Source organism: Macadamia integrifolia, chromosome 12, assembly GCF_013358625.1.
Source record: "Macadamia integrifolia cultivar HAES 741 chromosome 12, SCU_Mint_v3, whole genome shotgun sequence".
Lineage (NCBI taxonomy): Eukaryota > Viridiplantae > Streptophyta > Magnoliopsida > Proteales > Proteaceae > Macadamia > Macadamia integrifolia.
In genome coordinates, this window is record NC_056568.1 from 14,243,181 (window position 1) to 14,256,777 (window position 13,597).

Sequence of the window (13,597 nt, forward strand, 5' to 3'; positions counted from 1 at the left end):
GGGGTATCACTTCACTCTATAGGATGGAAACCCTTCTTCAATTAGAAATAGAAAGAGAGGTTCCTCCCATGTCATGTACAAATTATCATCCGTTCATTAGGTCCTTTCATGTCTTCTATAGGGCTTTCATTCTTGTTGGACATCAGCATCAAGATTACATAGAAGTAACACTTTTAAAGCTTAGATAATCTTGATCTTCATGAAAGACTTTTTCTGCATTGCCTTTAAAGTGTTTGAGTCTCTCACCTTACGGAAGACCATAGCTTCTCTATGCTAGACCGTCATCAGCAATCCTTCATCATTCAACATACCATCATTCTTATCATTAGCTTCACCTCGGTGACTGGGGTTCCATCTTTCTTTCAACATTTAAAAAAACATGTTAGAACTCCCAAACACACATCACAGAGTTTTCATATCCAAAACACATAATAAATAAAGAACCTTTTGGGTCAACAACTTATAATAATAAGTTATAAACTCTTATAATAATAAGTTATAAACTAATCAAGGAGAAACTAAACTTAACTCAAATAAGCCTTTTCCCAAATCAAGGTAGTTCGCTATGTTGATCTTGTTTTACCATTACATCCTGTTTAACGCCATATTTATGAGTAACCCTAAGCTATTCATTTTCCCCAAGTAATCTTCAATCTATCCCTTGTTCCTTTAGCTCCTCTAATATACATAACTATATCACTATATGACTCCTTAACATTGCATTCAAAGGCCTCTGTTGGAAACACTCATACCACATCCAACGTCTCTATTCAACTTATCTTTAATCGGATCTACTCCTAAATCATCCCAATTCTTTTTTATATCTTATTTTATCTTTTCTAGTTTTTCAGTCGTCCATTTCAATATCATTATCTTTGCTACACTTATATTGCCTATGTGTTCTCTTTGATGTGCAGCGTTCAGCTTTATACAACTTCGGCTCTCTTTGGTATCATTTTTTGTTTTTTTTTTTAACACAAAAATATGTGTGTTTGGTATCACTTATGGGTCCTATTTCTAATTTAAAGAAAAAAATCAGTAGAACACAAAATCCATAATGGGGTCTAGACCTATTTTTGTATTCTGTGCAAAAACTGTTTTCCTTCATTTTTTGCGCTCACTTATGTGAGCACGTGATTAAATTGTCCCAGAGTTGAGGGTAAGAGTGCCATTTCTTCTTTTAATTAGAAAGACATGTCCCGACCCCATCCTCCTCCCCTCCTTCCTGCAACCCCATCTCAGATCAATCAACCAATCGTTAAAGCAGCACATAGAAGAAGCGGACGAAGGAGGAGTTCATATTAGTGCTCAGCCTAGCTGAGCCGAGACAAAGCCTTATCTCTCTGATCCACTACATTATGTGTCTGCAGTTTTCTATCTTATTCTCCTCTCAACACTCTTTGCCTCTTGCCATTCTTGTGACCTCTGTGAACTCTTCCTCTCTCTTCCGTATCTTCCACTGGCTGGATTGGGTTCAAAGCTGTGGATGCACCCGGCTCTGACCTGCCATGGCCTAGAGACATGCTGGGACACCAGCGAGGACGCACTGGGCACATGCTGTGCCGCACTCTCACCTCCTCTGCTTCCGGAGTCGATTACTGATTTGCCTCTCTCTTCACCTACTTATATTAGCTTCCTGATTTGCCAGATACTTTATTAATCTAATATTGCACTCTGCCTTGTTTGTTTTTGGGAGAAAAATGAGACTTGCTGGAGCAATCCCAGCTATGTCAAGACTCAATAGCTATCTGCTAATTAACATTGGGAGGAAAAGAAAAAAAGAGTGAAGTAAAACTGTGCTTCACGTGTAGTAGTCCATACATAGAAGAGAAAATTAATTTGATTTTATGCAGAGGAATAGTTAATCTTTTTGACGAAGAATTATGTAGGAATGGTATTGTTATGGAAAGATGATATAACAGAGGACACAGCGTGGGAGATGGCAAGGAAGAGGGGGTTACTGTTATCCCTTCCATGACCATCGGTCCACTGCTTCAACCCCAATGTGAATGCCAATGTAGTTAACGCCCTTAAGTTTCTGAATGGCACGAATAAGGTGTATGCCAATGTTATATAGGGTTATGTACCTGCTCTATGAATTGGCTCCCAGCCTCCAACAGTGCCCACCATCTGTTTGGTTGTGGATGTTGGAATAGGTTCATCTGGACAAGGCATAAGGATGCGAAGGTTAGCTAATGGAAGATGGATCAACTATTGGATGGGAATCCTTTCAGGGAAAGTCTCACTTGGAATGCTCGGGGATGCAATGGAACTCTGAAAATTATTCTTCGTATAGGCATACCAAACCTATTTTTATTCTACAATCTATTATATTTAGTAGTTACCAAACAAATTTGTTTTTAGATAAAAAACGGTTTTCATTAATTATTTATAAAAAAAAATAGGCCATAAACAAAAAACACAAATGATACCAAAAGAGAGCCTTTGTTGGCTTGAATTTTATTTTTAGTTTTAGTGTATATGTCCATCACATGGCACTTTAGAAGCACCTCTCTACTTAACCCACCCTGCTCTTATTCATTGAGTTACATATCTTCTTTTTCTCCTTATTTTTTATTGAGCCTTGTAAAATAAGAAAGAAATAAGAGAGAGAGAGAGAGAGAAAGGGAGTCCCAATCGTGTGATTTGGGTCTGCCCTCTTCTTCTCATTATATAATAACATCTATTAAAAATAAACTGTGAATAGGACAGCAGTCCTAGTAGGACTAGAGACATGAAGACATAATAGGAAACTAATTAGCCAACTAATCCTAGTTGAACTCTGACTCTCCTAGTTTGACTAGGATAACTAACTTCTAGACTAACATCACTAACATCAGTCCTAGTAGAACTAGGACTTTCCTAATTAGTTTAGGAAACCAACAAGGGAGGAGGGAGGAGTCTGCGCAACCCGCAGGAGTCCTCCTTCCTTCTCACGATAGTCTTCTAACAAGCCTAAACAGAGAAAACTCTCTCCCTGCCATCTATCCTAACCACTTGATGTAGGGCTACCTGTGATTTGATGTTAAGTTGATTTTAGGTATGAACTAATTAAAGTGCAATCGGACTCCTAAAGTAAACAAACTTTAAATAAGATAACTCATTGATGCCAGGGAACCCTACCTTTGCTTTATTAATGTAGGTATGAACAAATCAAAATGAAATTAGACTCCTAAAGTATACCTAATTATGTACTTAATACACTTATTAGTTGTGATTCATAGATGATTCATTTCAGTGTCATCCCAAACAATTGTTGTTGGAATCCTTATTCACCATTATTTAGGGCCATAGCAGCTGTTAAATCATAAGCACTCATGTTCTTCCTGATCGCTTCCACCTTTCACCCAGGTCATTTTGGCCTTTCTTACCACTGTAAATTTGCTGATTACTTCTAAGTTCTAGTAGATGCATATATAAATAGTACTTACATGTTATATCAATAAAATAATAATAATAAATAACTAAATTGTTAAATAGTATTTGTGCATGAACCATTTATATATGCATATCTAGGCATACAATTATAGTAATGCATATTCATAAAAAAATATGATTATAGTGTTAATGTTTATATATCTGTAAATCTATGGTTCTAATGATTAGAAACAAGTGTTAATATATATAGTCACACGCCTGCACGCACATGTACACACATACTATGAGTAAATATTGTTGTATCAGTAAATGTGTATACTTATTGTCTAGAGTACAAGTTCAAAAACTCATGTACGCGTATATGAAAATAGGGGAATACATTTGGATTACTGTTGCGCTGGCTTTTAAGTATTATAATGTAAAAGGTCAAGAGGAATATGCATATAGGCTGTAGCATCAGTATTGTTATTATGACTTTCATAATAAATATTTGTTCATTGTTGCCCTTTTTAAGTGTGTTGAAGCTCTAGGGGATAAAATGGATGATTGACTTTGTTGTTGCATATCAGTTATGAAACATTCACCTTTAACATATATGGAAGCATGCTTCGATGGTAGTTTGCCTTCATATTATTCATATATTCTAATTGGTTGCCTTTTTCATCTTTTTTCGTTTCTGCTGCAAAAATGCCGCTTCTCTTTTTGTTGACGTATTGCATCTGATAGAGTTCAATGCATTTATTCCATCTTTTAAAATTTTTATGGCATTTAAGTACCGATTTGATTTTTTTTTCTCTTGCATATATGATTTTACAGATGAATATAAAGACAATGCTGCCCCTGATTCTGGAGCTGTGGATAAAGATTTGGATAAGCTTTCTCTTAAAAGTGAAAATGGATTTTTATGGGAAATTGTGGATCCTGAACTGAAGGAGCAGCACAAAGAAGAAGCTTTACCCAATGCCGGAATTTCTGAGGTTTGATGATGTCATAGAAAATTGGCTTAATTTTGATAGCTAAAACATTCGTTTTTCTTGCTTGGATAAGGGTTAGAGCACGAAAAATTTCCTGATGACGGGTAACATTGGGTATACTTTCTGGAGTTCTTCTATGGATCTCATGTTTGATCAAGATGTGAGAGGTGGAAAAAGAGGCTTACGCGTCTGCCCATCATACTGTAATTTAAGCGCGGAACTTCCCCTTCCATGGGGTAGGTCTTCTTGGCTTGCTTTCTAGCTCTTATCCAAGCAACTCTCTGTATACCTCATAGATATATATATATATATATATATGCCTTTTCTTTTCATATAATGGAGTAAAATTTGTTTTCCTTTCATAGGAATAAACTTAAATTAGTCTTGTTTTAACATCTAAGTAACTGCTGTATAAGTGCTCTTGTCCCCTCTCCTGGTGCAATTGTCTCACACTTGTGTCTTGCATTGGAGTAAGTTGTCAAACTTGCCTGGAGATATGTTTGCTGTTGCATTAACACTCATTAATATAATTTTATGAACTCTCCAGACTTGTAATTTATATTGTTTCTGTGACTTTTGTTTCAGCAAACATGTGAACAGTTATAAGGAGAAAATGTCCGAAAACCATGTTCTCCTTGTAAGAAAAAAATATAAATTTACTAGTTTTTTTTATTTTTTTTATTTTTTCACTTGAACATGTAGATGTTACTGGTAATATTGATCCATTGCCTGCGATTTTTTCAGTTAATCATTTTTAAGGCCTAATTTCTGCTTCTTGACTAGTAATTTTTTTTTTATTTTTTATTACAGGCTCCTGAAGATGTACATGGTGGTTCAAGATCCATGATAAGTAATCAAGCACAAAAACGTTCAAATTCACCAAGGTAATGTTATAGGATACCTTTTTGTTCCCTTTGTTTTTAGAGAGAACTGTAAACGATAAATAAGGGCTTTTTTCAACTAATCATTAGCTGCTACGAGGCTGACAAGTAGTCCCCTGGGGAAAAAGGGAGGGGGGGGGTTGCAATGAACATTTTCATTGTAGAGGGTTGGAGTGGAAAGTAACCTTTTAAAAATTATATGGGTTCTCTATCTCAACAGTGGCGCAGCACTGCGAAGAATCATTTTAAAATTTCTGTCCTTAATATCATTGAGGTCGTGGTGCCCCCACTTGGTCTGCCTCTTCACTTTGCTGTTTTACCACATGGAAAAATGGCTGGTTTCTTGGATGTTCAAGATAGCGTTTTGTATCTTTGAATATAAAGCTCCAGGGTAAAATTCTTTCCTCCCCCAACTTTATCTTCAATATGTGACTGTAAATCTGTGTAGATGTTAATAATCAGTGTAAACAACTTGTCCCTGGGATCACCATCTCATTGACCTCATGCAGACAGGCTTTCCAATCAGTGTCCTTCAGCTGCAGCTTGCAGGAAACCCTTTTCATGGAAGAAATATATAGGTCAATAGGTAATAGAGGAGGTTTGGCCATTATTATTATTATAAAGTTATCCCTTCATCTAATATCTGGGAAGTATTTCTAAAGGATGTACCTCATTGACTAGGTCGTGTTTGGGTTACTTCTTTTGGGGGGGGGGCTCGTTGCCACTGTAAGGTTGTTCCATTGTGATCTAGTGGTCATGGGTTCGAGTCGGGTAACAATCTTTGCAAAGTGGGGGTAGGCTGCGTTCATCATGACTCTTAACTAATGTCAATCAGCTCGGTTCTGGTTTTTTGGTTCTGTTCAAAGGGATGAGATGGTGAACCGAAACCGAACTGGGAACGACTTGGTTTTGTATTTGGATACTCAAGCCAATTAAATTTGGTTCAGCTCAACTTCGGCTCCAATTCGGTTCTGGAATATGGTTTTAATTCGGTTTTGTAGCTTGGTTTTAGTTCAGTAATATATACAGTTCCACTCTTGGGCCATGATTGTTGGAGTATATGAGAGCATGTGTTGATTGGAGGGCTATAGGTGGCCATAGACCTCCATACGTAGGATTATATTTGATATATCTTTGTTAGTCCTATTGGGTTTAGGATAGTTGTTAGCTAAGTTAGTTTCCTTTTTTGATTATGTCTTCTACTTTCCTATTTGGGTTATGACTATGTAATAGATAGTCTATATTGAATGAAAAGGGAAGTCCCAACCATACGGTTGTGACTCCGAAGTTACACCAATTTCTTTGTCTCTCTCTTCTTTCTTCTTTGATTTTGGTTCTCAAATCTTTACATGGTATCAGAGCCATGAAGAAGAAGAAGAAGAAAAAGTGTTGTGTTTGTCTACTGTTGGTAAAAAAATAAAAAAAATAAAAAAATAGAAGGAAAAAGTTGTTGGTGAGTGTTACTTTGTTCTGCTGGTTCAATTGCTGTCTTCTAGAGGGAGCTAGGCTTTTCCATGGGTATCGGCTGGAGAGGTTTGATCGATCTCTTTGCTTGTTGTTCTTGGAGTTCCCTGGCGGCATCTGATAGATCCTTGAGTTGAAGAAGTTCATTCAAAACCCTGGGTTGATTGGGTTTAGTTTGAGAGAGTTCTTTCAATGAATGATCTGCTGGTATTTGCATCATTGCATTGTGTTACGTGGCTGTCAAGGATGAAGGTTGTCTGCTGATTAGCTTAATCAACTGATTGCTGCTACCTATCGATTTAGTTTTCTGACTTTTGTTGGAATCCTGGTGTGTCAATTTCTGGTTCAACTTTTCGATTTGCTACTGTGCACCTCTTGATTTACTGAGGTTCTTTGTATTTGGTTCTCTGCTGGTCGATTCTTGGTCAAAGGTTGAAGAAGATAGCCTTCTCTTGGTCGAAGAATGAAGGTTGGTACTTGGTTCCTTCGATTCTCTGCTGATTCACTCCTATTGCTATTATGTTTGAGGTATTGCCAATTCCTGATTTCAGAACTAACCATACAGTTGTTTGCTGGTTGCTGGGATTTCTTGCTGAATTTAATAGGCATTGATATTGCGATATTTTACCTGAAACTTCAGGTTAAACGCCAATCGTGCCTTCCAAAGTGTTCTTTAAAGATTCAATTTAATTACCATTCTGCCACTCTCCAATGAGATCTTAATGTATTTAGAAAATTTCCATTGTCTATTGTTGTTGCCATATTTTGAGTATTCTTTTGTTTGGGTGGTCCCATCAGTGTGGCCAATATTGGGTTTCAACCCAAGGTTGCATGGATTATTTACTGAATTACTATTGGTCTATATTTTTCCCTTGGTGGGCCGAGGATCAGCTCAATTTGGAATTTGTACTTCTTGGGAAAATTGGTACTTGCATGCGTGGTAATTGGAGTTATTTGTTTAGATTTGCTAGTAAGGGGGAGGTTGAAAATTATTTTCTTGTGGTGCTCTTGGTAATGGGATTCTTTATGGGGAAGGTTGTTAGAAAATATTTTGTCCTTGCGTACTGCTGCTCATGATTGATTGTTTGCTCAAGTTCATCTAAACTCCATGCACATTAGCAGAATTCATTCCGCTCCAAAAGAGCCTTGGACAGAAAAGCAAAATGAAGAAGAGGTGGCTTTCCTGGGGTTTTAGTGAAGGATCTCCAGTAGGGAACGATGCTTCTTCTCATGCCCGTTTGCCAACATCCAGAGAACCTGCCTTTTGCTATTTTCCACTCCGAAGTTTAGGATTGAGTTTCCGATTTGGTTGGTGATTCTGAGTTTCCCTATTTGAATCAGCAGCTTGGAAGGGCTGTTGGGTCGGGCAAGGTTAGCAAAGCCAGGAACGAAGGGAAGGTTAGGAAGAATAACACGAAGGGCATTCACTTGCCATTGAAGATGAAGAAATACTTGCAGTTCGAAGTGTAGAATAGGGATTCAGCCACTCGAGATTAGTTTTTCTTTTGTTTATTTCGTTTGAAGATGTTTATGCTCGTGTGTGTCCTCAACAACTATTTTTTCTTTTAAAGATGATATATGCAATGATATGAAGCTGTTTGGTATATTCAACAACTTGATGTTGTTTGGTCCCCAACCACCTGATGCTACCTATTTATCTGTAGAATTTTCTGTGAAACGTCCGTTTGGGAAGATCTTTGTTTGAGGCTCGTGAGTGCTTTTGTGGTAGCTATTGGGAGCTACAGTTTCTGTTGGAGTGCCTTCTTTGGGAAGGTCTTTTGATGTGGTTGTTGGAATGCTATCTTTGGGAAGGGCTTTTGTTGGTATTGGATGGAAGGGTTTTCATTGCTACTGGAGTTGCTGATGGCTTTGTGATGGTTGATTGGAGTTCTTTCTGTGGTCATTGGAGTTTTTGTTGGTTGAAACTAGAGCTTTCTGGTGCTATGTGTGTACTCTAGCTTGAGGGGGGGTGTTAGAGTATATGAGAGCATGTATCGGTTGGAGAGCTATAGGTGACTATAGACCTCCATACTGTGGGATTATATTTGATATATCTTTGTTAGTGTCCTTATTGGGTTTAGGATAGTTGTTGGCTAAGTTAGTTTCCTTTTTTGATTATGTCTTCTACTTTCCTATTTGGGTTATGACTATGTAATAGGTAGTTAGATATTGAATGAAAGGAGAAGTCCCAAACATATGGTTGACTCTCAAGGTACACCAATTTCTTTGTCTCTCTTTTCTTTCTTTTTTCTTCGATTCTGGTTCTCAAATCCTTACAATTGTGATGGACCAAAGGCCATAGTTTTTAGCTCAAAGTATGCCCATCCATAATGGGCTCAAGTAATGGGCTTTATGACCATAGCATGTGAATATATGATAATAAATTGCAAAAAACACTTGCCACAATTTGAACCGAATCAATTTGGTTTGGTTTCGGTTTAAACGGCAGTTCCTATACCTTGCATTATAACCAATCCGAGCCAAGGTGAATACTCATATACTCAGAACCGAATTTGAACCGAATCAATTCGGCTCGGTTTTGGATTTGGTATTGACTTTCAGTTTCAAATTGAAACCCTTACATAGCCCTCAACAGGCCCCGCAGTGGCGGGAGCCTCGTGCATTGGGTATGCCTTTTTTAGTTGCTGGAAATTGATCTTGTTACAGAATCTCATCCAAACCCTGGAGGACTTGTTTGGTTCTGTGAAGTCATCTGATCAGGTGACTGGAGCAAGTAATTAAGTTTAACTTTTTATGTAACACATTTTTATGTATTAACAGCACTATAGATTTGTCAATTCCACATATTTGATCCAGACATGGCCTGATTCTGCTTTTGATGTTTCGGTCTGTTCTAATAGTTAGGGTTGTACTGGAACAAGCAACCAACTGCAAGGAGTAATAAATAACCAAGTTCTTATTGAGAAAGGGAAAGCCATTGTCCAAAGATTTTTTCCTTCTTTTGAGACCAACCTAAATTAGATTTAGCTTAAGAGAAAATTTTTGACCACTTCAGGCACCGAAGTTGGGCTTCATGACATTTTTATTTTGAAAGCGTAAACACATAGTGGAACCAAGATATATATATATATATATATATTAAGGGAGAGGGTCTATACACTAGCAGTATGTAATAGAATCTTGTACACTGGCACCTTATTGACCGTCGGATAACATGGAGACACCTCAGTTGTCTCTTTCCACCAATGTATCGCTCTCTCTCCACAACTGCTTCACCATACGTAACCATTGTCCTCTGCATCTCTCCACATCCACAAAATCTCTCTCTATCATCACCTTTCTGCAACCATCTCTCTCCAGTCTCCTCTCCCCCGCTGCAATCCACCCCGTTGTATCTCCCCAGTAACCCACTATTCTCTCTCTTTCACACACACGTGTAGCCACTGTGATGAGAACATCATTCCAGGATTTAGGACTTATTAGAGGAGACGCGTGTAGCCACTATGATGAGAACATCATTCCGGGATTTAGGACTTATTAGAGGAGACAAACATATGCAAACACATCTCATTTCATTATGGCTAGATGACCAGCATTATGTGTAAGTTCTTTTATTATCTTCTTGTATTTTTATTTGGGCCAGACTATCTTATTTTATTGTTGTGCTGTGTTGTTATTATGTTATTGTTATATGATTAGTTGTTTTAGGAAATAATTGCTTAGAGGTTCAATATGTGGTTATATATGGGTTGTTATTTTAGGAAAAAACTGTTTTTTGTTGTGTCATGTTATGAAGGCTTTGTACTCATGATGGCAGGACAATGAATGAATGAAGGGAGAATTGCCTAGATCTACTGGATAATAAAAAAAATTTACAAAATCAATTGGTATAAATTATGTTTTACAATCACGAGTAACAATTTTGAAAAGATTTACCAAATCCCCATATGAGTTAAAACACTTAAAGGAACAACCTAAAATACCCCTAAAATCTCTCTCCTCTCTCCAGACGATGGAACTCCTCCCCTGCAATCCCGCTGCAATTCTGCCCCATCCTCCAGCGTGCAGACCTGCCTCACACTACCACCTTCATTGCCACCAGTGCCACCGCCAGCGCCACCATCCAGCCCCTCCCTCTCCTGCTCTCCCCCCTACCCCCCTGTAGTAGCTCTGTTGTCTTCTACTTTTCCAAACTCATCTTTCTTCTTGGTTGTTTTCTACCTTTATTTTTTATTTGTTTTCCTGTACTGATTTTGGGAATCAAGGATTTGACTTTCCTCTCCGAGGCCCTTTTACGGTTAAGGGTTTAGAACCCCCGAAACGTTCTCTCTCTTCGTCAGGATTATGTCACGTCTGTGAAAATATATTCTATATGTTCAAAGCTGGAGAGTTTAATCTCTTCCATCAGCATAATGGGTAGGACAATACCCCTTCTGCAACTTTGTAATCTTCTTAGAATTTCTAAATCAATACAAATTACTTATCCTACTTCCCATCTTCCAAAGAAACAAGCAATGTTTCATAGTGTGACCTTCACTTGAATCCTTGATGTAGCGAAGATACAATGGTATTCACAGCAATCGATTGCTGGCTTGGGTTTCTTCGAGCTAGGCGGGGCAGGGGAGCATGGTGGAGCAGGTTTGCCGGGGAGGGAGAGGGTTGGGGGAGAGAGCGAGAGGAGGAAGGAGGGAATGGGTGGCAATGACATTCGTGCAGGTCAGGTTTGCATAGAGGAGGGCAGGGTGGGGTTGCAGGGGAGGCGTTCCATCATCCGAGGAAGGAAGAAGAAAGGAGAGAGATGTTGGGGGTATTTTAGGTTATCCATTTAGGTTATTTAACTGGTATGGGGATTTGGTATTTCTTTTTAAAATGGTCACTTGTGATTGTAAAACTTAATTTGTACCTAATAATTTTGTGATTTTTTTGTTATCCAGTAGATCTAGGCAATTTGTCCATGAATGAATTAATGAAAGTATTTGGAACTTGGAAGATTATTCTCTTTTTCTGCAGCATGAGTGACTGCAACTCTTGGGATGAATCCAAGATGGTGTGAATCCTCCAAGTCCCCTCTCTACCCAAACTCTTCCTTCTTACGCTACCACCCTCTTCCTCTCCCCTATTCTTTTTCTACCAGTCCCAATTTTCCCACTTAAGATTACATTATAGCCTCAACCACAATGTTTATTCATCAATTAGAGGCAGTGGGACAGTAAGGGAAACTTGTATTAGATTTCCCAAACCTGTCCTGCATCACACTGCCCCCCCTTTGCAACCCCTGCCAAATTTCAGCTTCTGCAACTCCATTCGATCTGTCCACTGCTACTCCTCCCTCCACTGGATTTCTTCCTGCTGCAACTTCCCCCTCTACCAATGACCTCCCTTCCTTCCCAAAATCCATTTTCTTCCCCCGTCCCCACATCCACCCATAATCCTCCCCCCTCCTCCCTTCGGTTTGTCCTTGCTTCGTGAGGCTGGTTTCCTGTTACATGAGCACAGCCCCAAATTCTCAAAGGTCCGGTGGTATTCCAACTGAAATAGTGGAAATAATTTGGGTGAAGTCATTTTAACTTATGTAGGTATCTAGAAGGCTAGTTGAGCAGAGAAACAGAGTTCTCTTGTGAAGCTTGAATTGGGGTCTTTCCATAGCCATAGGTATGCACAGAGACTGCAGATCCGACATGCAAATGTTTCGGGTGCATAAGACCCTACTCTATGTCTCTGTCAGTGTCATATACACAGTCAGTCCCATTCACAGTTCCATCTAATGACCCAGATCGAGTTGGGGGGTGGGATATATAGGGGATAGCGTGTTCAGGGTTTATGCATATCGGTAGGCTGTGCCAGTTCCAGGTCCATCCTCACCATTGATCCAGAAGCATGAGGAATCCAATGATCAATAAAATCTTAAGTGTATAAGATTCCATTACATCATTGTAGTGCTTATAGCAATTCCCCTTTTTTTAGATCATGATGTCAGCAAAAAATGTATGAGATGAACGGAATGGCACAATCTTTTTCAAGTAGCCTATGACACTATTTGGATATGAAAGGAGCGAAAATATCTTTTTTTATTTTTTACTGCTCCCTCTCTAAGTTACCAGTATGTTGATTAATTTTCCTTCCAATTATTGAATTTCCAGCTCATCACAGGCTATTCTGACTAAACGGTCCAAAGAGGAACTCGTGCATGGTCTACAAGGGCTTTCATAGTCAGGGCATCCAGTTTCGTGACCATTTTGACTGTACAGGTTTGAGATTTAATAGCCAATCCCAACTGTTCCCTTTAAAGCTGGGAATTGCTTTTGTTGAGGTATCCTCTCTTATCTTAGCGAAGGAATAGCCCTTCCTATATTGCTCCCTGCTTTTTTTTTTTTAGAGGGGGGAAGGCATGTCTTTCCATTTGAGCTTTTGTACAGTTAATGTCATGTGGCTCCCATAACTATCCCTATTGGGATCATTGTTAAAAAGAGTAAAAGAGGTATATTTTCTTTTTCTTTCCTTGCTCTCTCATTTTTGCCTCCTTGACTGTTGGTGATTTCTTCTGTTTGACAATCTTGGGAACGAATACTCGATGCTACGGCTAGGATCAGATCCAGATGAAAGTTGTATATTGCCGTCAAGGGCATGAGGTTACAGTCTACGTGGTGATTACCTGCCATTAGTCATGATTTCTTCCTTGGCAGTTTAATTGGGTCCAATTTGTCTCTTTGGTGAGAAGCAGCCAATGCTTATTTTTTTCAGGATGGGTGGTTGAGTTAATGGTTTTGTGGCCGTCGAGGTTACTTATGTATGGAAATTTGTATTTAGCCGTAAATTCCATTAATGATTCCTTTGTTACTCCCACCACCCTTATCTGAGGAAGAACCGTTTGTAGCTGTTAGGTTTCATTTATTTCTGGTGTGAGCCACGTGGAAAAGGGAATTTTATTTTTTCCCTTTC

General features: G+C 38.7%; 1 protein-coding gene across 8 annotated transcripts in view; it reads left to right on the forward strand.

The window, feature by feature from the left end:
- Positions 1–13,156, forward strand: part of LOC122057566 (RNA polymerase II C-terminal domain phosphatase-like 2) — a 33,990-nt gene extending 20,834 nt beyond the window's left edge. The window contains exons 14-17 of one of the 8 annotated variants that reach the window (XR_006133562.1): positions 4,195–4,355; positions 4,938–4,989; positions 5,163–5,236; positions 12,799–12,866. Coding sequence is in view for 3 of the 8 variants with exons in the window: in XM_042619706.1 (XP_042475640.1) it covers positions 4,195–4,355; positions 5,163–5,236; positions 7,820–7,892 (308 nt within the window). In the remaining 5 variants the exon portion in view is untranslated. Of the gene's footprint in view, positions 1–4,194; positions 4,589–4,937; positions 4,990–5,162; positions 5,237–7,819; positions 8,891–12,798 lie in introns of those variants that run through there. The other 7 variants (XR_006133563.1, XR_006133566.1, XR_006133564.1 and 4 more) reach the window with 7 other exon arrangements.
- The last annotated feature ends 441 nt before the right edge of the window (positions 13,157–13,597 follow it).